The sequence below is a fragment of the Chaetura pelagica genome, unplaced genomic scaffold (assembly GCF_000747805.2).
Source record: "Chaetura pelagica isolate M959 unplaced genomic scaffold, ChaPel_1.0 scaffold90, whole genome shotgun sequence".
NCBI classification, from domain to species: Eukaryota; Metazoa; Chordata; class Aves; order Apodiformes; family Apodidae; genus Chaetura; species Chaetura pelagica.
The window spans coordinates 174,606-200,416 of NW_009953496.1; the positions used below are offsets into that span (position 1 = coordinate 174,606).

The 25,811-nt window shown below is 43.0% G+C and overlaps 1 protein-coding gene across 1 annotated transcript in view; it reads right to left on the reverse strand.

Moving 5' to 3' along the window:
* CEP85L (centrosomal protein 85kDa-like) overlaps window positions 1–25,811 on the reverse strand; it is a 190,802-nt gene extending 164,991 nt beyond the window's left edge. The window contains exon 1 of the mRNA XM_009999202.1: window positions 25,775–25,811. Coding sequence (XP_009997504.1) covers window positions 25,775–25,811 — 37 coding nt within the window. The remainder of the gene's footprint in view (window positions 1–25,774) is intronic.

Here is a 25,811-nt window from a genome sequence, read left to right on the forward strand (position 1 = left end):
GCACGACTTCACAGAGATATTCTTTAAAAAGGACATGTTCCTCATCCCAGATCCAGCATTCACAAACTGCATATAGTCATTGATATATACACATATATGTATGCATTCAATTAATACATAATGATATACACTCACCACAGAAGAGGTAAGAAGTGAAAGAGTATTCCGGGGGATAAGCGCGTGTGTGCATGCGTGGGGGGGCCTGTGTGTTTTCAGAAGGCTGAGATACGGCAGCAAAAAGTGCTATTTAAAAAATAGAGATGGAGGTTATGAGGTCAGCACTGCTGAAAGTGAAAAATGAGGAAGAATGGGGCCACTGAGAAGGAACAAAAGGTGGGAGAGCAAAGGAGGCCAAAAGGCTCAGCATCACAGGCTGGGAAGAAGGACAGTATTGTAGGGACAAAGGAAGAGTGCTGCCACCTCTCACAGCATTTTTTCTGAGAACTCACCCCTTGCCCCCATCATCAACCCACACAGAAAGGAACATGAGAAGTCACTTCTTTTTTCTTTTTTCCCTTTATTTCTAGAGAGGCAAAAGCAATGTATTATGCTTTCTAGCTTCTTGTTACTTTTTATTTTTTTTTATTCCCATAAATAGGAGCCATTCTCTTTTAACATTAGGTTTAAATAGTTTGCTGAAAATCTTTATATAATAAATTCTAGTAATTAACATTATTCACTGCTATATTGTAAGTATTGTCCAAGATGTAATGATACCAGCAGGGCTAACCCAGTCTAGCAGTGGCACTGCTGCTACAAACAGAGTGGCTTAAGTCAACATAGTACTAAACAGATCACATTCCACTTAAATAATTACATTAGATGGTTGAATTTAGAATGTTATTTTAGTAACCCTGGTTCTTTGAATATGAGATCATGTCTGATAACTTCATTTAACTTTATTTAGATTAGTCTGTAGTAGTAGTAGTAGTAATAGGGATGTAGTCTCCAGGACAGTTGTTAAGAGACTAATATTGAATTTCCTGTGCACAGTGACCTCACAGAAGATAGGCTTACAGAAAAGTAATACCACTCTTTAAGGTTAGGGGCAATAATGTGTATTAATTCTAGGATTTTCATCTTTATATCTTTCCTCCTTCTAGAAGTACCAAATGCATATGAAATATGCAACTTAAAATTAAGTACTATTAAAAATACCAAGCTGAGAATTAATCACAGACAAGAGAGATCTAATCCGGAGGAAGGGATAGATAAACTGAGGCAAAAAAAGATTATTCTTTCCTCTATTCAGTACTTCTTCTCCCTGGAGCTTAATAGCATGCAGACCAACAATTGCTTCATGTTTTCAGGGTACTATTACTCAGGATCCCCCTGGATATAGCTGGTGGCTGCAGCTGGCCAGCAGCTGCCCGAGCAGACCGTAGCCTGAGCACCACAGGACAGCCAGGAGCAAGCCCTGAGGAACAGAGGGCTGCTGCACTCAAACAGCCTTTTTTTTTACCTTCCTGTCCCCAACAGGAGGTTATTGCTAACGTATAAGCTTGGTTCAGAAAGTTTTGCTTGGAAAGTATATTATTTGCTGTTGCTGCCACTTCATTTGTTGCATGACCATTTCCATTATGTTTACATTTGGTGGTTATTTTGCCCTCTTTGATCAAGCCTGTGGGTGGGATAGTGCAAGAAATTGCTCTGGAGCTTTTATTGATATCTTGGACTTTAAACCCATCCAGGTACCCCTGTATGGGTCTGTATTCTTCTACTTTGCTGCCTTTTATTCTTTTATTTTATTTTTCCTGGAGGGGTGGGAACAACATTCTTCAGCGAGGCCATGGTGTGGGAAGGATGCTTTATTTTCCAGTTCTGCAGCTAGTGTTAGCTGTGAAACTGCTAACATCAACTGAGGCTCACACTACTGATTTCTGAAATGCCACAGGATGCAAACAGAGATTGCACAGCTCAGTGGTAGATGCTGTTGTTACCATGTCTTGGAGGTACATTCCTGGCAGTTACATTAAACGACCGTTAAAGCTGATTTCTTTCTTACCAGCAGCTCCCTTTCTGTTTTGTAGGCACTTGGAAGAGCTCCTACTTACAGAAGGTATTGACTACCAGAAATAAGGATTATACAGAAAGTGTGATGATGTATCAATAGTTGACAACAGCTCTTTTAGGAAGTCCATACGGGCTGCTGTTATTTCAGCCACTTCTGTTTGATCACAAGTCTAGAACATATTTTGGAAGAAGACATAACAAGGAGTCCACCTTGGACAGGTTACTACCTCACATAGCACAGAGACAGTATCTGCTGTCCTCTTTATTTTGGCAGCATTTACTTGCACACCAGTACTTTAAGAAACATCCAGTTCCAAGAAGTGGAAAGGATATGGAGAAAAACATCTATTTTTACTCCAGCCATATTTTTACATCAGTTCCCCAGTTCCTTATTGTTTGAGTGAGCATGAACTGCACAATGCCAGCTAAAAATAAGCCTGTACACAGTTTTTAGTACCAGAAAATACATCCATTCATTTCGTACAGGAAAAGCTTATCAACTGCTATACTTACAGATTCTGTCAAGCTTTCAAAACTAAGCTTAGTTAGTTTTGAGGTACTTTTCCCTTCCAGTCTGTTTCTCACAAGTTCTACTCTGTTCTCTCCCCAGAAGATAACTAGCTTTATTTTCACCATGTTTTGCAACCTGAGCCAAGAGTGAAAGCATAAACTTCTCACATCTCAAGATACTATGGCCTGCAACATGTTGCCCCTGACATCCCCTTACAATACCATGAACCAGAAAGCTCCTAGTTGAGTCACTTTCCCCTCAATGGGCTCATCAGACTTCAGCCATATTGGGGAGGGAAAGCAAGTCACTGTTGAGAGTCAAACTTATTTCCCCCTAAAGCAAGAAATTAGGGTGGACATGTCAGTGATTGTGTAAGAATAATCTTAATATCTCACTTGATGAGGGAGTGCTCTAACCCCTATGTAGCAAGAGGAGCACATAACTACGGCATTTAGAAGAACGGTGTGCTGTGCACTGTGCATATATTGATAACCTAAAAACCTAAAAACACTTCAGGCTGCAAATCCCAGTTGCAAAGAGAAGGCTCTGGGCCAGGATTTCTCTACAGCATATCTCATTCTCTTGATTTCACAGCTGAATTCCTGCCAGAAGCTTGGAGTGCTGCCTTCTGGGGTGTGTATCTAGCTTTTCCCATGGAAATAAGTATATGGCCTAGGGAAAAGGGATGGTGTATGTTGAAGTCTGCTAAACAGGACAAAAATGAGATGCCTTTGGGGCTTGCACCTAGAACCAGGACGTAGAGAGTGCTCCCATGGCCCATAATTTAGACACAGCTGAAGGTACCTAACTAACACTTTCAAATTCATGTTGCATGCACTTCAAAAATGTTCCTTCAGATTACTTGAATTATTTCTCTAGGCAGTTACTCCAAACTGCAGCTGCAATAAGCTATCCAAATGCTTGCAGAATACCCATTCTGAAAGCCACCCCTTTCTTCAGCTTTTGCTTGGCCTAATAATTTAGATAATACAATAAATACCGTAATTCTGACTGCCACTTCATTTTCTGCATGAATTTCAGTGTACTGGTTTTGATTAATTTAAAGCCCAGTGTCTCTGCTCCTGCTCTATCCTAGCAAACAGGCATCCCAGATCCAGAAACAGACAGTTAAATTTAGTATACATTTAAGCTCATCTCCTGTACAATTTAAATTGACACACTGACCTAATTAGCTTTTTGGCATCACGAACACTCTCATCTTAGGGAGAGTGGCTGTTATGTGGCAGTAATAGGAACCAGATATTTCTTGTTTGCCTGTTTTAGATATTTCAAATAAAACAGTTAAGAGTTTCCAATAGGGGTTGTTTGGAGGAAGAAATAAAATCTAATTGGACTGAGAGTCTAACAGCCATATTAGTTTGGAAACCCTGGGTTCATGAAGCAAATGTTTTTTACTTAGCTTAGGTTAACTGACACAAGCTTAGCACGATATGAGTAGAAATGAAGATCCTATCTGGATTTTTTAATTTTTTTTTTAAGTAAATGTATGATGCTTAGATTAAAGCCCTGAAATTCCTTAAAACTACGAAAGATGTTTTCTGGAATTAATCTTTTAAAATTGCTTAGAGATCTGAAGTTAGCATCTCCATCACGTATCAACTTCTAATAACAAAGCCTTTTGGAAACAAAATTTTAATTTAGATATATGGGGAATGTGTTTAAAATTAAGTCCTTTATTTTACTCACATTCTCAAAAGTAACCAGGCTATCTTGAGTCCCGATCAGTGAGCAGGATCAGAGGTCCTTAACTCAGAATGAGACTTGGTCAGTCAATGGACAATTAGCTGTTTAAAATCTGCCAGTTGTGTGTCTTTACTTTGTAGGAGGCATGCTGCTGGCAGATACACAGCACTACGGCATAACAAGCTGCAGTAATATCTGCACTGGCTTACCTCTGCATCCTGTAGTCACCTGTGGCACACTTTCTTTCTGCCCTCATCATAGTGCCAGAGGAAGGGAATCTCAGGGTTGCCCCCAGTGGGACACTGTTCTGCCCCAAGACAGGCTAATAATGTCCGTTTCATTTGTCCTTGAGACTGTCAGTGATGAAGCTTCCACAGTCTCTCTGTGGTCACTGACTGCTGAGCTCTGGGCCCACAGCATCTGCACCAAGCTTTGCTTACGTATCTGCTGGCGGGCAGGTCTGCAGTGCCCTGGGGCTTGCTCCTGGATCTTCTGTCAAGCTGGCTGGAACCTGTGCTAAAGGGTCACATCTGAGCAGCCTCCCCAGGCCCTGCTCCTGCTTCCGAATGCACCTGAACATGTGCTCCTCAGGCCACAGCAACTAGCAAGCACAGCTGGTCCCTGGCACTGCCTGAGACCCAGGCTCAGCCACCAAGGTAGAGGTGACTATTGGGAGGAACTGCTAACAAAGCTGTGAAGGCCTAATGATTGAGAAATTACTTATGTTAAAAACAGTAAAGGATTTTATACAGATAGATGCTGGAGTTTCAATTTAAGCATAGTATCAGAGCATGACAAAAGCTTTGATAATTTTGTCCCTAAATTCTATGGATCTGAGACCAGTCCTGCTGATAAGCTGTCACCACTGCCAGATGTGTTAGACGGGGGGGAGCAAAGTGGCTGAATTCTGTGAAGTTTTAATTCCTCACCAAACAAACATTTGAAAAGCAGGGAACTATTAGGGTTAAATAACAATATCTTCAGCCAAAACATCCATGGAAAAAGTTTGGGAATGGTAGATATTTAATCAGAAACCAGGAGTAAAAAAAGGCAAATGCGGCCAGTTACAGAGAGCACGTTACTATTGGCTTAATTTGGAAGAAAGGGATTAGTAAATGCATATGATACAGAGAAGTTCACAATAGCACACTAAAGATCTGAAAAACAGAAGAGGAAACAGAAGAGACATAAATCTCCTAAAGGTCTTTTTAGCAGTGACTGGTATTATAGTGCTGGTCAAAGCTGTTTGTTTATAGTTCAGAAAGATTTGTGTGTTGCTATCAGTAAAATAAAATAATAAAACATTTTTCCTGTTCCACAGGGAGAGGAAAAAAAAATTTCCACAATAATACTCAAGAAGAAAGAGTTTTCAAGAGCATTCAAGCTCAAACCTAGCTTGTTACCAATTAAGCTAATGTTAATCAGCTCAAGCTAATGCATAAGCATGTTACTGAGGAAAGGATGAGAGGTATTCAAGCCATCCCTGCCTTGGACACTGCTGACAAGAAACTTTCAATTGTGCAGCTCTCCGGGATAATCCATTGCCCTGAAAGGACATTTAATTTCTCTCCAGTTCCTTTTGCTGAAAGAAATAATGAGGTAGAAGCAGTCCATGGCTACATTTAGCAAAGAGACCTGAAGAGCACCTGACCACCTCTTTCCACAGCCATGATGGTTTTCAGTCTGAGATTTTGACAGTGAAGTTATTTCCAGTAACATTTCTCCTTGGCCAGGACAGTTTCTCACCCTGGGCTGAGGAAGGTGAAATGACAAAAGGGTCCAGGTCTGTGTAAATCCATGCCAGGGAGGATGCTGAGGCGTATCAAGTTTGCTGGCCATGAAGAAAGCACTCAAGGGCTGCCTCTGTGCTCCACTGCCTTGGGTGCCATGCCACCCATCATATTAGAGCTAATTCTAAAAATAAGAGAACATGTTGTGTTCCAAGCCAGCACTATGCTGAGATACTGTGTGTCTTAGTTTGGAAAAGAGTGTTTAACATCACAGTCTGGCTCTTCATCATGGCTTGCTGTTAACTGCAATGGATTCAGGTACCAAGGGCAACCGTGCAGACAAATAATTTATATATATAAATAAAGAGTTTGCCATATCCTTTGATAAGTGGAAGATCTTACAATTATACTGCGATTATTTCTTCAAACAAACAGCCGTACTACAAAGACCTTTTAAATTATATTTTAAGCATGTCAGAAGATTACTCCCACCTAAAGAAATGTGAAATAATGTTGCTGTTGTGATTCCTGGAGCCAGGAAAGAAGCAGTGCAGACAGTCACCGCGTTCAGTGACCGCCGAGTAAATTATTTTTTCACAGCACTCGGCTCCCAAGGCCGTTTCTTGCTGCAAAGAAAAAATAAAATTCAAATTTTGGAGCTCCCTCTGCTGGTTCGACATCAACTGTCACCCACAACTGCTTTCCCTTCTCAAGCTACTGATTATCACATAAACAATTAATTTCAGGTATGCTTATGAGAGCATGTGTCTGTGATATTTGATGTTACATTGGAGAAACATCGGGCATTCTTCTAACAAGGAGTCACAGAGTCAGAGTCACAGGCAGAAGCTCATCTCTATTGCCTTACAACAGGCATGTCATTACAGGTAGGTTTGCAGAATAGCCCGAAAGTGCATGGGATCAAATCTGCCACTCAAGCCATTCTGCGACATGCTTTGGCTCTGCCTGCATCGATCTTATCTGCAAAAATTATATTATTTTTTTTTTTTTGCCATTAATTTTAAAAGATAAAATTTTATTATGCTCAAGTATTTTCCAAATCGATTAACAGGCTTTGAAAATAGATTATAGAACTTTTCTACACATTTTCTTGTAGAAACCTCACTGTTTTTGCAGTTAGGCTGCAATGAACTCAAATCATCCCGAAGCTTGCACACTGAATTGCAGCCTGTACAAATGCTAATAATGGAGGTGTACAAAGCTACAAAGCTGATAAAATACTAAATGGGAGAGCCACAGGAAGAGGTGATTAAATCAAGAGAGCACTTAACAGAGTAAGATCGTTTCAAAACTAGTGATTACATTAGATTACATCATCATTTCAATGACACCACTGAGAGGTGATTAGAGACAAAACTTCCAACTTTCAAACAATTTAAATTACATTTTTAATCATTAATACAGAAAAAAAGACCCTTCCATTTTCTCTCTGTTCACTGAGAGAACAGTATATTTTTGGTTCCAGTTTGCTTGAATAAAAAGTTTCTTTCAAAAGATTGGAAGGCTACTTAGTTCTGAATATTGATAACTGGATAATGGAACCATAAATACATGCCACTGAGCTGAGTCTTGTGAAGGTCATTAGGAAATTATCCCACTGAAGTAACTGGAAATGTTCCTTCTGATTCTTGCTGAAACTGGAAAGACCCACTAGTGACTTTGAAGTTTTCAATCTTTGTAACAATTTATGTTATATTTAAAATTATTTTGGCTTGGCCCTTTGTTATTTATTTAAACAAGAAAAAGACCTTTCAGTGATGCTGGTAATCACTACCTATATAGTATAGCAGAGCTCTCAGTCATAAATATTCAACAAATGAAAACCAGACACCATAAAAAAGTAGTTTTTACCCAAAAAAGTTACCTTGCCATTCTTCAGGGGAAGTTTATTCTACCTCTGAATACAAAAGTAGACTAGATTGCTCTCACCGTTTCCTCTAGTTTTCAGTCTTTGTGTTTAATATTTCTCAGATTTCCTGTGGTCACAATTAGCTGTAGGTGTTGCCTAGATGAAAGCCGAGACTGCTTGCCTAAGGACAGCATCTATGTCTGAGAAAAGAGTGCCAGCTGCAGCAAGGCTGACCCTGCTGGGACTCACAGCACAGATCTGCCCACAGCTGCCCACCTGACAGCACCAGATCCACAGATTGGCCTGGAGCACATCACTTACTGGCTATGCTGATGTGTGAGTGGCTATGTCAACTGGCATCTCAAAACTGCTTTGTGCTCCTCTCCAATGTGGGATGCTTACCCCGTTGAATTTTGGAACTGTTGGTGACTCCCTCTCCTAGTAGCTGGCCTTTGGTTTCTGAGGTCATTCTGGGACCTGAAAGAATCTCTTAAAAAATCATTGCTCTAGTGGGTAAACACTTTCACATTCAAAGATGGGCATTTTTACACCTCCATATCTCCATGAAAGAGGGAATGGAGTAAAGCCACTGTCCTACTAGAAGTGTAGAGTGGGAGTGAAGCTGCATGCTTCCTTGAGCCATATCATTACTTTCAGACCACTGAGATGGGCCAGAAGCAGAACTGTGGGTGCAGCTGCTTGAATTGCTGGCTGGTCTCTCTCACACTAAAGGTACAGAGGTGTTGTTTCTCTTTTGTGTGATGTTTTGTTCTGACAGACAAACAACGGCTTGTGGCAAATGGGTACCTTGAATGAAGGAAAACACTCAGGACAAAGGTAAGTGACATTTCTAGAAATATGTGGTGCACTCACTTAGTATGTGGCAGTGAAGATGAACAATGTAAGGATGCCACTGAACACAGAAGAGGACTACATCTGGGAACTTGCAGCTCCCACTGTTTTCCACGCCTGCTTTCAGTTGCCAGGAAGTACAGTTACAATGTTGACAGTAGTAATAGGGTGACTTGGGACATGATATCGGCTATTAGAAGATGACAAACCCCTTACGAATGGTCGCAGTCATGTAGGTTTTGCTTGTATGAGCATTTTTGTTGGAGACTTTGATCATATACAGACTTATATCCTTGTCCTTTACATAATCTTATTGTAACTATATCTCATGACTATTGAGTTCAAGTTTGGAGATGTTACTAATTGAAAAGTCATCGCACCAAATGATACATATCCTAAGTTGCATTGCAGTAATACATTTTATTTATACAACACTATTTGTGTTATTACACAATACGCATTTGTGTATATTACTGTGTATATACAGTTATACAATTGCATGTAGAATTATTAAGTGTGCAATTGTAATTACACATATTTGTTCAGATTGATCAAACTGGATAAGAAACATTTTCATAGTCTTTTCTAAAGTAGCTGTGATCTTTACTCAGTAAAGGACAATGTTACTCTTTGGAACTATTAACATTCTTCTGTCTAACAGGAAGGGAACTATTGATAAGCAAAGGCACACCAGATACCCAAGGGAGATGATATAATTAGCATTCATTATTAATGAAGCTATTACCTCATTCACATGAAACACAGAACACTTAATACTCTGTTTACTTCATCTTCCTATCAATAAATACATTCCCTCTAGAATGTGATATTTCATGTTCCCCCTTGGGAGATCTGTTCACATTGAATCCACTAATTAGAAGTTTCAGTTCAGTTTACATTGACTTTGCCTTGCCTTTGGCTTTAGTTCACCTCTGTCTTCACTGACAAGGTCTCTGGCCACACCAATGAAGTTGAAGAAAGCAAAGGCAAGGACTGGGAGAAGGAAGATCTGCCCTCTGTAGAAGAGAAGGTTCAAGACTATCTGAAGAACCTGAAAGTGAAGAGAGGTCCATGGGACCTGACGAGATCCATCCTCAGCTCTGGAGGGAACTGGTGGCTTAGAGTTGCAAAGCTTCTTTCCATCATATTTGAAAAGACATGGCAGTCTGGTGAAGTTCCCACTGACTGGAAACCTCCATTTTTAAAAAGGGAAAAAGGAAGATGCGGAGAACTACAGGTGAGTCAGTCTCACCTCTGTCCCTGGCAAAATCATGGAGCAGATCCTCCTGAAGGCTCTGCTAAGGCACACAGAAAATGCGGAGGTGGTTAGTAGCAACCAATACACCAAGGGCAAATTATACCTAACAAATTTGGTGGCCTTTCACAATGGGGTCAAGGACTGGGTGGACAAGGGATGAGCAATTGACATAATCTACCTAGACTTGAGCAAAGCATTTGACACTGTCCCACATTACATCCTCATCTCTAAATTGGAAAGACATGGATTTGATGGATCTTCAAAGGATCCATCACTCAAAGGTTCAATGTCTAAATGGAGACCAGTGACAAGTGGTGTTCCTCAGGGGCCAGTGTTGGTATTGGGACTGATGCTGGTTAACATTTTTATTGGCAACGTGCACAGTGGAATTGTGTGCACCCTCAGCAAGTTTGCTGACGATGCCGAGCTGTGTGGTGTGATCGACAAGCTGGAAGGAAGGGAGGCCACCCATAGGGACCTTGACAGGCTTGAGAGGCAATCCCATCCCAACCTCATTAAGTTCAATAAGGCTGAGTACAAGGTCCTGAACTTGGGTTGGGGCAATCCCAAGAACACAGATTGGGTGGAGTATAGATTGAAAACAGCCTTGAGGAAAAGGTCTTGAGGATGTTGGTTGATGAGAAGCTCACCATGAGCAGCAATATGCACTTGCAGCCCAGAAAGCCAACCATGTCCTGGGCTGCATCAAAAGATGCAGTAGGCTAGTAGGTCAAGGGAGGTGATCCTCCCCCTCTGCTCTTGTGAGACTCTACCTGGTATACTGTGTCCAGTTCTGGAGCCCTCAACACAAGAAGGACATGGAGCTTTTGAAGCAAGTCCAGAGGAGGGCCATGAAGATGATCATAGGGCTGGAGCGCCTCTTCTATGAAGACAGACTCAGAGAGTTGGGTTTGTTCAGCCTGGAGAAGAGCAGCCTTCCAGAACCTGAAGGGGCTTACAGGAAAGCTGGGGAGGGACTTTTTACTAGGGCATGTAGAAATAGGGAACAGTTTCAAGCTGAAAGAGGGTACATTTAGATTGGAATCTGGAATTAAATTCTTCAGTGTGAGGGTGGTGAGATGCTGGAACAGGTTGCCCAGGGAAGCTGTGGATGCCCCATCCCTAGCAGTGTTCAGGGCCAGGTTGGATGGGGCTCCGAGCAACCTGATATATTGGGGGGTGTCCCTGCCCATACAGGGAGGTTGAAACTAGGTGATCTTTAAGGTCCCTTCCAACCCAAACCATTCTGATTCTACAATCACATTATGATATTTAACACTTTAATCTACATTTCTGACAAGAATAATGACATTCAAACTATGGTCCTGACACTAACATGAGCAACAATCAAATTCAGCCATATAGGGGTTTCTTTCTGCTTACTAGTTATTTAGAACAAAAAGCTGCAAATCAACTGGAGTAAGACTAGCTGGCCATCAGCAGAAGAGTGTGTTAGCAGAGTAGCTGCTATGGGCATGGTGCATATTCCCTTCTTCAGCTTATATTCTGCCACATTTTTTCTGTCATATCTTAAATTTTCAGAATACTGGGAAGAACTGAAGGTCAGTTTTCAAATATGTTTACATGGCAATTTATTCCTATTATAGATTGTTCTACAAGCTCAAGAACTAGGTATCTGTCCCAGAAGTGCCTTAAGTGGTCAGAACTTCAAAGGGCAGTTCTGAGGAGAGCTGCACTGACATTGCAGGACTAGGCAGTAGCAACAGTCTTGAGTTGCAGAGAAAGAAGGCAACAAGGGTCTGAAAGGAAGGGAAGGAGCTAAGGAGGCAACTACCTGGGTGGCAAGTAATCAAGGGTACAGAACCAGGGGCAGTAGTCACAGGCCATGTCTGGTGAAGCATTGCCAATGGTCTCCAGCAAGACTGGACTATAAGAAGTTCATGAACCACAGCTTTGTACTTGTAAGTGCTGTAAGCTCCTGGAAGGTAACAACCCACATATCCTGCTGTCTGTAGGAAAAATTTCATGTGATCCTAAAGGACTGGAACTGATTATTAAGCATAACTTAATAGTGTAACTGTTTAAGTTAAAGAAGTCAAAAAGATTAGAAGAAAAAGGGATAGAAAACCAGTTCCTTTCTGCCATGCTGCCTTTTCTTTTCAGGGAAGTTTCACATACATGACTATGGATTGGACTGTTTGTTTTAAATGTCACTTTTGCAGTGATGCCTCCGATAAGTGGATGACAAATACTAGATTGATGTATCTGGCATGCTGAGATTTAGCTGCAAGTGAGGTAATCAATAAATTAAGAGATGAATTAAGGTGAAATTAAAAAAAAACACTTTTTTTTTTTTTTTTTTAATTAAAGGAGTTAAAAAAAAAACCCAAATAAGCAACAGGTAAAGGCCCCAGTAGAGATACGGAAATAAGCTGTGGCTGTATAATGAGGCACAGCTTTTTAGTTTGTCTTCATCTTATGAAGACTACCATCAACAGCATCTAACTTGGAAAATAAGCACTGGGCATGGTCAACTCCCTGTTTCTGTACATGGGGAGTAGAGAGGAAGGCTCCCTAGGAAGCCCCTCTTAGCAGGACTTTTCAGCTAGGAAAGAAGTGAGAAGACAAGCCATTGGAGAAGTCTGTAAGACAACTAGTGATGTATATAACCACAGAGTACGGTTACTCAGAGCTCTCACTTCCCAAGTATGGGCAAAGTGATTCAGGCATTAAGCAATGTGACCTCATGAGAGTACAGAACATCCTACCTGGGCTCCCAGTGCAGAGGATCATGGGTGTTTAAGTCCAGTCTCATATTAGCCAAGGATGTGCCTTCCCCAGTGAAAGTGTCATGCAGGAGGATTAAAAGAATTATGATGAAGTTGTTGGGTTTTCTTTTACACAAAAGTATAATTGAATAATATAAAACCAGAATTATATTTTTGAGTTTTTTGCTTTCCAGGTCCCTTTGACTCACCAGCATTATCTATATGGGCCATCAAGAAGAACACTACTATGGAACAGCTGTCCGCAAAACCGTGGTCTTGTCCCACACTGACATGATATAATCTGGTTTCAACCAAGGCAATGGAGCCTGGCCACTGAATATTTAACAACAGCATGTCACTGCTGCTCACAAACGAGGGCCTGATCAACATGCTGCTAGAACCAGTGAATTGTAAGGTTTGGTTCAACTAGGTTTTAAGACAACAACATTCACCTTTGATGAACCAGATTCACAAAGATAAGGTATAGCTTAAAAAAATACTAGTTTATTCACTAGTAATAATTTGTTTGGTATCTATTTGTATATAGTCACCCTGACAAGCAACATTAGACGTGTTTTTGTGTTCTTAGACCATAAATTCAGAGAGGCAAGTCTTAAATTATGAAGGAGATAATGGCTTGTTTCCTGGCCAGGAAGGCAGGCTGGCAGGAAGTGACTCATCTGCCCACTGACTGCATAAAGTACTTGAAGAGGAAATTTATCTGTAAGTTAGCCCAGAAGACTGACACTGCCATAATGGATTATATCTTAACATCATTGGGCTATTGTAATACTCAAAACCATTAAAACATATGATTGTTTGTGGGGGAAGTTGGTTTAAAAAGCAAAAGGAAAGAAGTTAGTTTGACAGTTCCCTGTCAAGGTACTGGTAAATGGGCTCTGTAGTAATGGCAACAGTGAGGAAGGAGTAAATCAGTAGCAGGTATAATTTTCTCATTTCTCTGTGCTTCTAATTTATCCTGAATGCTCAGAATTCATGCTATGAATCAGAAGCAGTAACACATTCAAGTGGCCTGGTAGAGAAAGATTTCAGTGGTGTCTGCTCTTCCAAATTTATTCTTTGGTTACTTACCCACTACACCTGGGTGACTAGGACCTCTTTGCAAAAACAACAAAAACAAAAACAAAAAAACCCCAAACAAACAAAGAACCAACCAAAAACACAATTAAAAAACTCTCATGTAATTTGAATAAACAACAGTGGGGTTTTTTTGCTAATATAGAAAAGATGGACCTCTTTGCAAGCTGAATAGAATCTCCCTGTCCCTCCTCTTTGCTTCTCACTTGCTGCCCAAGTGGCCTTCCAGACAGTGACCTTAGAGTGATCATTTGCAGTATCCTTCCTTGATTCCTTTTGGCTTTCATTCCATTTCTCGTGTTATACAAAAGGGAGAAGCAGATCCCTCAAAACTCAAAAACCTCTGCTCAATAAAGAAGCATAGTTCCATTTCATAAAGTAATACACGGACTACTTCTAATCTGGGGAATCTGAAGAGACAACTTTCTTTTTACTGACATAGTATTTAACAGATTATCCCTCAAAAATTAACTATTGAGACACTACATAGAATGAGAGAGTTCACTCTGCCTAAATTTTATAGTATGTGTTTAGATGATATCTAGAATACATCAGGATGTTAGATATGAACCCAGCCATGCTCTTTTCAGAGCTGAGTTAACTCTGTATACAAACAACTAAAATGTCTTCACTGATCTGGAAACTCTTCTGGGCATTATAAAATTTGTCCTGATGTGCTCAAAGGTACTGTTTTGACGGATGCAAGGTTGAGTTGCAAACTAGTAAAGACAGGTTCTAAATTGTGAGAGTTCTTAAGTCCTCAGATATTCTCAGAAAGAAGCAAAGTGAACCTGTATCACTTTTTTTTTTTGTTTGTTTCCTCTACCCCCAGTACACAAGGTGTCTTAAGTAAAACCACTCACTACCATTTCTTCTTGAAGGGGCCATCTCAAAGCCAAGAATACAAGAGGAAGACAGAATAGAATGTCAATGACGCTGCACCTTACTCATCTCATTGATTTAAGCTTCAGCTTAATCTGCAAATGAGGCCTTACAAATGGTGCCCACTAATGAATGAATGTACAGAGTTTGCACTTACTAGTGGAAAAATTTGTATAATGTATAATAATAAATATGTTAAGCAGGAGCTCAGATGCTGCATGGTATCTTTATCCTTCCTTTTTTTCTCCACTAAGCCTCAAGGGCCTTTTCTAGGAGTGCTGTAATGGAAGCTACTGCAACTTTCCTCTTGCTGTTGGAGAATTTCAGCAAGTCTGCTGAAGAGCTCCTACATTTAGCTTCCTCCAAGTTCAGGTCTCTCAATACCCATACCTTGCTTGGTTGTACTGCTCTGAGGCAATGAAAAGATGTAAACCAAAGGTCCAGCAGTATACTGAACAGGTTCAGTCCATCAGGCATCAGGCTCATCAGGTAGCCTATCCTAAGAGGTCCAGTCTCCAGGAAGTTGCCAGCTTGTTCATGGCTCTGCTGACTGTGCTTTAAAAGAACAGCTAAACTGTAGATTTCAGTTCAAAACAGAGTCTTCACTTTGCTTCACCGTGCAGCTTCTCTGGCCCTTAGGCAGATCTTACAGTGCAACATCTTTGAAATAAGCAAAATATAAAAATCAGAACATTCTCAAAAACACCTTAAGCATGGAGAGTATGCAGGAAATTCTGAGCCTTTCACTTCTGATTTCAAGATAATTGTAATTTCCACTGGGCAGAGGGAAGAAAGTCAACCAGCCTCCCACAAAAGTATGTTTAACAAAAAGGTCCTGCACATTTTAGGAGCAGCTCATCATATAACTGCACATAGTAAATTACACTAGATGAAGCTCTAGCTACTGAGCTATAGGAAAGTGATGAATAAAACTATACTTCCAGCACAAGTGGATGATATTTTTCTTGATTAATTTTTTTAATCCTTTTGCATTACCAAAAAAAAAAGGTTGTGATGCTTGACTGTGGGAATCCGGTACCTGTGTTCTGGCTTTGCACTGGCCAGCTAGGAACATCCATCAAACCAAACAGCTATCATGGAGGATTTTTGATTGTAAAGGAGACCACCATGCAAGTGGATAAGGCAGCTCCCATAGTGATGAAAAATTCCGTCTATAGCTGGCCTCTTAAAATTCAAGTACGAAGCCCACCATAAATGTTAATATCTCCATGATTCTTGACTCTTCTCCAATTTCAGTGTAGACACAGCATTCTATGGGAAACCTCTGATTATCACAGGCAGCAGGATCACAAGCACAGGCCATTCTCACCCTGGCCTAAGTCTTTGTTGAGAAGGAACAGGAAGGTGTGGCTCCATGCTCTGGGAGGGAGATAGGTAAATTCCACTTTTTTTTTTTTTTACTTCTGTAATCTTCCTAGTGGAGGAACTACCACACAAAACAGTCTGGACATGGATGTTTCTGTCATTTTCCCAAACCCTTAAAAGTAAGCCAACCACTCTAATTACTGTGCTCATTATTTCACTGTATCACACTGAAGGACTTGGGCCTCACACTCCCTCATCTTCTGAAATTTTACAGTATTTTAACTCACCTGGTTTCAAGGGAGTTACTTCTAAATTTAAGCAGCTCAAGAGAGATTCAGATCTTCTTTGTGTTAGCAAGCCTCTCTAAGGATTTACTGTGCCATAAGCAACCACTCCATTCCCTGTTTACCTTGCAGATCTTAACAATAGTATTTTGTAGAGAATTCAAGTACAGAAGAAACATACCAGGCAAGACACTGCAAGACATTTAAGGCTTACCTTTCTCTGTAAACATGTAACGCATTAGTAGATTAATTTCCCATTAGACAAATAAATGGCATAGGATGCAGCATGCTCCAGAAGATTAACTGCATATCAGATGCAGCAAAACTCTGAACATAATTAAAATAGTCAAGTAAACATTACTTGAACCAAGCTACACTAGGGTAGCTCTTCATCGTGATGCTAGATTTGAAGTCTTTCTTAAATGCCAGGGCTTAATGCCTCCATTAAAGTTACCCTAGTTCCTGAAGACCCCCATTCACTCACCTGAAATCTGTTCTCGCTCAGAAGGGCTCCGGAGCAGAGGATCCTTCCTAAAGTGGCCAAAAAAGTGGCAGACGAGGCAGGAGAGCGGGCGGCCCGGGCGGGTCTGACGGGGGGCTGGCGGGACGAGCCCCCCGGCGCCTGGCTCGGCGGGCTGGCATCACCCCTCAGCAACCCCAACCACGGCTTCTGCTCAGCCCAAAGCCGTGTCCAAAAGGAATGTGGCGAGCCAGACTGGCCTGTCTCAGAGCCACACAGCTGTCCAGGTCTCGGGCTGAGCAGGATGTCTGAGCCTGTCTCAGAGAAGAGCAGAGACAGCACCTGTGTTTGCTGGGATCAGGTGCAAAGACCTGCTCAGCCTGGTGGTGGAGCTTAAGGAGGAGAGGGAAATATTAAGGAGCATTTGGGAACATGAAAGGGAAACAGACTGGTGAAGCCACACCCTACCTTAAGGAAAAGGCATCAGGTGGAGGCTCCATGAGAAGCAGAGGATCTCCTGCCCTCTAGTCCCCAGGTGCAATGGGAGGGCCTAAGAGACAACAGGGTGGAATGGAAACAGGTCCATGCACGGAACACCCGGCAAGTCCCCTTTCAGGCCTTTCCATGTGCCCTTACAAAACAGATATGGGTCTCTGGAAATGGAGGACCAGGTAAACGAGGATGTAGATAAAGGTCCATCCAGGGAGTCGCTGAAGCAGTCAGCCCCACATGTTGAGACTCCTTTTGGTAAGAATAAGAGCAGGGTAATTGTTGTTGTAGATTCCCTTCTAAAGGGAACTGAGGGTCTGATACCCTGGCCAGACCCTTCCCACAGGGAAGTCTGCTGCCCCCTTGGGGCCTGAGTTGGGAATATAACCTGATCTGGTGTGGTCCTCTGACTACTGCCCACTACTGGTCATGTAGGTGGGCAGTGACGGGACTACCAAGGGAAATCCTAAGGAAATAAAAAAGGACTTCAGGGCACTGGGCTGAACAGCTGAGAGATTGGGAGCACAGGTGGTATTTTCTTCAGTTCCTTCAGTGGCAGGGAATGCTGCAAGGGAGAGGAAAGCACAGCAGATTAACACATGGCTCAGAGGCTGATGCCACCGGTGGAATTTTGGGTTCTTCGACAACAGGGATGTTTACAAAGCCCTGGGCCTGCTGGCAAAATATGGAGCAGAACTATCACTAAGGGGGAAAAGGATTCTCGGCCAAGAGCTGGTGGGGCTCATTGAGAGGGCTTTAAACTAGGTTTGAAGGGGGAAGGGCATAAAACCAGGCCCACTAGAGATGATCCCAGGAGTGACACGCCAAGGTCAGGGATGAAATCGATAGCCCAGCTCAAGTGCCTCTATACCAATGCACACAGCATGGGAAATCAACAACAGGAGCTGTAAGCCATTATGTAGTAGAATAGCTATGACTTAGCCACCATCACAGAAGTGTGGTGGGATGGATCTCATGACTGGAATTCTGCAGTCAATGGTTATAAGCTCTTCAGAAGGGATAGAGAAGGAAGGAGAGGCAGTGGGGTGGCTCTGTAGGTTAGGGACTGTTTCAAAGAGCTCAATGACAGTGATGATAATATGAAGAGTTTATGGGGGGAGTATGAGTATGAGGGGGAAGGCAAGTAAGGCTGGTATCTTGTTGACAGTCTGCTACAGACTAAGGGAACTGGGATTGTTTGGTTTGGAGGAGGCTGAGGGGAGACCTTATTGCTCTCTACAGCTACCAGAAAGGAGGTAGTAGTGAGGAGGGCTTTGGCATTTTCTCCCAAGTGAATAATGTTAGGACTAGAGGAAATGGCCTCAAGTTACGCCAGGGGAGGTTTAGACTAGATTCTGGGAAGGATTTCATTACTGAAAGAGTAATAAAGTACGGGCAGGTTGAGAGGAGAATGGCTGGAGAGAAATCCTGAGGAAAAGGACTTGGCAGTGGTAGAAGCTTGACATTAGCTACGAGTGTGTGCTTGCAGCCCAGAGGGCCAACTGCATCCTGGGCTGCATCAAAATAAATATGGCCAGGAGGGTATTCTGCCTCTCTACTCTGCCCTGGTGAGGCTGCACTTGGAACACTGCATACAGCTCTGGAGACCTCAGCAGAGGAAATACATTGATCTATTGGAGAGGGTCCAGAGAAGAGCCATCAAAGGGCTGGAGCAGCACTGTTATGAAGACAGGCTGAGAGAGTTGGGGCTATTCAGTCTGGGAAAGGCTCCAGGAAGACCCTATAGTGGCCTTCCAGTACCTGAAGGGGGCCTACAGGAAAGCTGGGGAGATGCTTTTCATCAGAGAGGGTAGTGATAGGACACCAGGGGATGGTTTTAAACTGAGAGAGGGTAGATTTCTGAAAGAAATAATTTACCATTAGGGTAGTAAGGAGCTGGAATAGGTTGCCCAGGGAGGTTGTTGATGCGTGGAGGTGTTCAGGGCCAGGCTGGATGAGGCTTTGTGCAGCCTGGTCTAGTGTGAGGTGTCCCTGCTCATAGCAGGGAGGCTGGCCTTAACCATTCTATGACTCTACGAACACAACAGACAGTAGTCAGGTGCTGGAAAAGCCTGCCCAGGGAGGTGGTACAGTCATCATCCCAGAAGGTATTCAAGAAATATGTAGGTGTGGTACTTCAGGGCATGCTCTAGTGGGTCTGGTAGGTTTTCTGTGGCCTGTGTGCTGTTGTCATATTGTGGGGTGTGAAGCTGTGGGAGTTTTTTTGTTGTTTGTATGGGTGGGATGTGTTGTTCCCTCCCCCCAAGTGGACAGTTGGACTAGGTGATATTGGAGGTCCTTTCCAACCATGATAGTTCTGTGATCTGTGTTTAAAATATTAGAGTTGGGTTTTGATAAAATGACCCAAAATCCAGACATGGATACCTGAACCAGTGTATTTAAAATTTAAATGAAAAAAACAAACAAACAAACAAACAAAAAACCCACAACAAAACAAAACCTGAAACAAAAAGTTCTCAATCCATGTCTTCAACATCAGCAGTGTGACAAGGACAGTAACCAGAGATGCAGCAAAATTGTCACGATACTGATAATACAGAAATACTTACCATAGCATGATGATAAATCAGAACATTGCTAACTATGCTGAGACAAACAGCATATATTGATGAACAAAATATAATGACGTAGCTTTTCAGTAATCATTTTTCTAAAGGGACATAGTCACTTGGAAGGACAATCTAAATAATGTATAGTTCTACCCATCACATGACATAAAGGACAACAGTCAATTTAACTTGCTCTTCTGCAAGACTCGCTGTACTCTGGATTTATGAATGTAACTATACAAGTCTTCAGGTTACATCAGGTCAATCAAAACAGTCAACTGATACAAGCTGTCTTGGGAGGAGTTTAGAAAACTCATAGCCACATCAGGCCTGCAGTATATGCAGTTCTTAGCCAAAGTAAAGTATATGGCCCTTAAAGTAAGTGTGTCCATTGGTTGTGTGGCAGAGCACTTGTGCCCCCTTGCCCCACCCTGCCAATGCTGGAAGCTGTTATGATCTTTGTTATGCTCTGGAGCTGGCAGAAGAACCCTTAAGGGCCCCACTTTTGTTGGGTTAGACTTGTCAGAGCTGAGACCAACCAGTTTCTGGTCTTACCCCCTGCTGGGCTGTGGAACTGCCAGCAGACAGGATGGCACCTGCTTTTCGGGGAAATTTGGGGGTTGTTGGGGTGGGACCCCCTGATCACGAACAGAGTCCCCAGTCAGTGGGATGCTTTGGCCCTGGTAGATGAACGAATGAATGACTACAGGTCAGATCTGACTTAGCTCATAAAAACCGGGTTCCTGCTGGGAAGTCCTTGGATTAGGTTTTTCCTTGGTTCAGCGGGTCTGTGAGGAAGCCTGCTTCTTAGGTTGGGATGCCACCTAAGGAAACTTCTCGAGGTTGAGTGACTTCATCTTTGGTGAGTGATAATTCTTCTACATATATCTTTGAGTGAGCCTTGTCACTATTGGACAAGTGATTCTGAGTACCTGAGGGGGAGGCTTTCCCTTTGTCCAAGTGCATGCACACATGTAGGATTATTATTATCCATGTTAAGACTAGTCATACAAGCTTAAGAATCCTTAAGTAGTTGTGCTGTGGTGTATTAATATTCCTGACTGACATCTGAATCTGGGGTCTAATTTTTTATTTTTTGGAGGGCTAATTAGTGTTGATTGAAATAAATGTTCATTCCTAGTAAACTCCTGTGTGTTTGTGGATGCCTCCATCACATTTATTTGCGTCAGTAGAGGAGTTACTGCAGAGTCACAGCTGTGCACCTTCTCCTCTGGAGATTCAATGGGCAAAGGAGAAGTGGTCTGACCCTGCAGTGGTCGTGGAAAAGCTGCAACGAAGCTGTGGAAGTTTTTGGGGTAGCATTGCTAAAGAAACTATGGCTTCCATTTTAGGTGCTTGTCTAATTCAGGCACAGGCAAAAATATACTGGCTAGAGGCAGAACTGAAAAGAGGAAGAGGTCTCAGATGTTCCTTGAAATCGTTAAGGTGCAAGCAGGTGAAGGAGTGCAGGCAGAGAATTGCCCTAGTGTCCAAAGCAGAAAGTTAACTGAGGGGTTACACCTGGAGGACTGGGGAGTGGAAAGCAAAGAAGCCTCTCAAAGCAGCTCTGAGGAGTTAGAGGGGAGGGAAGTGCATCCAGTAATCAGGATGAAAAGGCATACGTGTGACTGAATGGCAAGAAAGCCTGAACCACTGTCCAGAATACCCTGTGAACAGGCTCCAAGCTAAATTGATCTACAAACAAAATTTTACCACAGACGTTCTGAAACAAAGACTGAGTATTTGTGGAGTGTCTTTGACAGGAGGGGATAGGATCTTGTGGAGCAATGACAAGGCCTGGGGATTTTAGAGTCCCAGTGTATTTCTAAGGGACAGACTGGCAGGTAACCAGTCTATCATATCACAAGTGGCTTAACTGGGCTGGCAGTGTGGATCCCAGGGAGAGAGGGGAGCCTGTTACTATATGGAAGAAAGGACTGTCAAAGCCAGCAGAAGTGGTGCAAAAAGCTGCATGTACCCAGGCAATGCAGGAGAAGGGACAGCACAGGGAGCCAATAGTTGCTCCCATAGACCCGACCTGCCTGAGACCGCTTATCCGAGGATTCCCAGACGGCTTAAAGATACATGTCCAGGCTCTGAAAGGATTCAGAGTGCTATAGAACATAACCAGCAGAATCCTCTGAACCCTCCGACACACGTCATGACTTCGGATGAGACATTACATAGTCGCTCACGGGCGTAAGATGGGCTGGTGTGAACAGAGTGCCACCAACAGGGCAAAGGCAGGTATGAGAAGTTAAACACCGCCCTCCCGCCCCGCCCCTTGGTGTTCAGGGCCAGGCTGGATGAGGCTTTGTGCAGCCTGGTCTAGTGTGAGGTGTCCCTGCTCATAGCAGGGAGGCTGGCCTTAACCATTCTATGACTCTACGAACACAACAGACAGTAGTCAGGTGCTGGAAAAGCCTGCCCAGGGAGGTGGTACAGTCATCATCCCAGAAGGTATTCAAGAAATATGTAGGTGTGGTACTTCAGGGCATGCTCTAGTGGGTCTGGTAGGTTTTCTGTGGCCTGTGTGCTGTTGTCATATTGTGGGGTGTGAAGCTGTGGGAGTTTTTTTGTTGTTTGTATGGGTGGGATGTGTTGTTCCCTCCCCCCAAGTGGACAGTTGGACTAGGTGATATTGGAGGTCCTTTCCAACCATGATACTTCTGTGATCTGTGTTTAAAATATTAGAGTTGGGTTTTGATAAAATGACCCAAAATCCAGACATGGATACCTGAACCAGTGTATTTAAAATTTAAATGAAAAAAACAAACAAACAAACAAACAAAAAACCCACAACAAAACAAAACCTGAAACAAAAAGTTCTCAATCCATGTCTTCAACATCAGCAGTGTGACAAGGACAGTAACCAGAGATGCAGCAAAATTGTCACGATACTGATAATACAGAAATACTTACCATAGCATGATGATAAATCAGAACATTGCTAACTATGCTGAGACAAACAGCATATATTGATGAACAAAATATAATGACGTAGCTTTTCAGTAATCATTTTTCTAAAGGGACATAGTCACTTGGAAGGACAATCTAAATAATGTATAGTTCTACCCATCACATGACATAAAGGACAACAGTCAATTTAACTTGCTCTTCTGCAAGACTCGCTGTACTCTGGATTTATGAATGTAACTATACAAGTCTTCAGGTTACATCAGGTCAATCAAAACAGTCAACTGATACAAGCTGTCTTGGGAGGAGTTTAGAAAACTCATAGCCACATCAGGCCTGCAGTATATGCAGTTCTTAGCCAAAGTAAAGTATATGGCCCTTAAAGTAAGTGTGTCCATTGGTTGTGTGGCAGAGCACTTGTGCCCCCTTGCCCCACCCTGCCAATGCTGGAAGCTGTTATGATCTTTGTTATGCTCTGGAGCTGGCAGAAGAACCCTTAAGGGCCCCACTTTTGTTGGGTTAGACTTGTCAGAGCTGAGACCAACCAGTTTCTGGTCTTACCCCCTGCTGGGCTGTGGAACTGCCAGCAGACAGGATGGCACCTGCTTTTCGGGGAAATTTGGGGGTTGTTGGGGTGGGACCCCCTGATCACGAACAGAGTCCCCAGTCAGTGGGATGCTTTGGCCCTGGTAGATGAACGAATGAATGACTACAGGTCAGATCTGACTTAGCTCATAAAAACCGGGTTCCTGCTGGGAAGTCCTTGGATTAGGTTTTTCCTTGGTTCAGCGGGTCTGTGAGGAAGCCTGCTTCTTAGGTTGGGATGCCACCTAAGGAAACTTCTCGAGGTTGAGTGACTTCATCTTTGGTGAGTGATAATTCTTCTACATATATCTTTGAGTGAGCCTTGTCACTATTGGACAAGTGATTCTGAGTACCTGAGGGGGAGGCTTTCCCTTTGTCCAAGTGCATGCACACATGTAGGATTATTATTATCCATGTTAAGACTAGTCATACAAGCTTAAGAATCCTTAAGTAGTTGTGCTGTGGTGTATTAATATTCCTGACTGACATCTGAATCTGGGGTCTAATTTTTTATTTTTTGGAGGGCTAATTAGTGTTGATTGAAATAAATGTTCATTCCTAGTAAACTCCTGTGTGTTTGTGGATGCCTCCATCACATTTATTTGCGTCAGTAGAGGAGTTACTGCAGAGTCACAGCTGTGCACCTTCTCCTCTGGAGATTCAATGGGCAAAGGAGAAGTGGTCTGACCCTGCAGTGGTCGTGGAAAAGCTGCAACGAAGCTGTGGAAGTTTTTGGGGTAGCATTGCTAAAGAAACTATGGCTTCCATTTTAGGTGCTTGTCTAATTCAGGCACAGGCAAAAATATACTGGCTAGAGGCAGAACTGAAAAGAGGAAGAGGTCTCAGATGTTCCTTGAAATCGTTAAGGTGCAAGCAGGTGAAGGAGTGCAGGCAGAGAATTGCCCTAGTGTCCAAAGCAGGAAGTTAACTGAGGGGTTACACCTGGAGGACTGGGGAGTGGAAAGCAAAGAAGCCTCTCAAAGCAGCTCTGAGGAGTTAGAGGGGAGGGAAGTGCATCCAGTAATCAGGATGAAAAGGCATACGTGTGACTGAATGGCAAGAAAGCCTGAACCACTGTCCAGAATACCCTGTGAACAGGCTCCAAGCTAAATTGATCTACAAACAAAATTTTACCACAGACGTTCTGAAACAAAGACTGAGTATTTGTGGAGTGTCTTTGACAGGAGGGGATAGGATCTTGTGGAGCAATGACAAGGCCTGGGGATTTTAGAGTCCCAGTGTATTTCTAAGGGACAGACTGGCAGGTAACCAGTCTATCATATCACAAGTGGCTTAACTGGGCTGGCAGTGTGGATCCCAGGGAGAGAGGGGAGCCTGTTACTATATGGAAGAAAGGACTGTCAAAGCCAGCAGAAGTGGTGCAAAAAGCTGCATGTACCCAGGCAATGCAGGAGAAGGGACAGCACAGGGAGCCAATAGTTGCTCCCATAGACCCGACCTGCCTGAGACCGCTTATCCGAGGATTCCCAGACGGCTTAAAGATACATGTCCAGGCTCTGAAAGGATTCAGAGTGCTATAGAACATAACCAGCAGAATCCTCTGAACCCTCCGACACACGTCATGACTTCGGATGAGACATTACATAGTCGCTCACGGGCGTAAGATGGACTGGTGTGAACAGAGTGCCACCAACAGGGCAAAGGCAGGTATGAGAAGTTAAACACCGCCCTCCCGCCCCGCCCCTTCCCATCCCCCCCGTCAGACACCACCGCCCTATCCTCTTCCATTGGGAATCAGAACCGATGTGGAAAAAACCGGGTCGGGCCTCCGAACCGAGTAGGAAGGATTTTTGGCAAAAAGCTTCAGCGCTGGGGTTCCCATACCTAATAGCTCTGAAATTGGTGGAACTGCTTGAGGCAAAATTTGGGAGCCAGGGAGAAAAGGGGCAATTGGCGCCCTCCCTGCAGAGGACCGTGCGGTTAACCCTTTCATGTCCCAGTGGGAGGCATTGAAGGAGACCAAAAAAAAAAGCTGCGGTTTGGGAATCGGGCTGCCCATTCCATATAGTAAATTTATGCCAATGATCCGTTAACAAAGAACCCTCTATATATGTATTTCCAAAGTGAGTAAGATTAGATTTCTTCATGGATATGGGAGCCCAAATTAGTGTTCTGAAAAAGCAACAACCCAAGAAACTAGGAATTAGACCTTCTAGGAAAACTATAAACATAATGTGGGTAACAGGGACAGTGGAAAGAAAAATGTCCCATAGCTCAAATGCAGTTTTGGCTGCCTGGAGAAAAACTGTTGACAGCCACAGCGGTGGCTCTAAGACTTTATAAGAGGAATATGCTGGGATTTGATATGTTAGCTGACAGGCGATGGTGGAGGCCGTATGTGGAGCTTTGGGGGTCGTGGGGTGGAAGCCATGGGCATTAAGACCCTGCAGCTCACTCCACAACAACTTATGTCACAGAAGTTAGCACTGCCACAGGGGATCAAACCATGCCAGTGTTGACTGGTTCAGTGCTTTACCTACTCTGGAGACTGATGGCTCACACTTCTCGGCCAT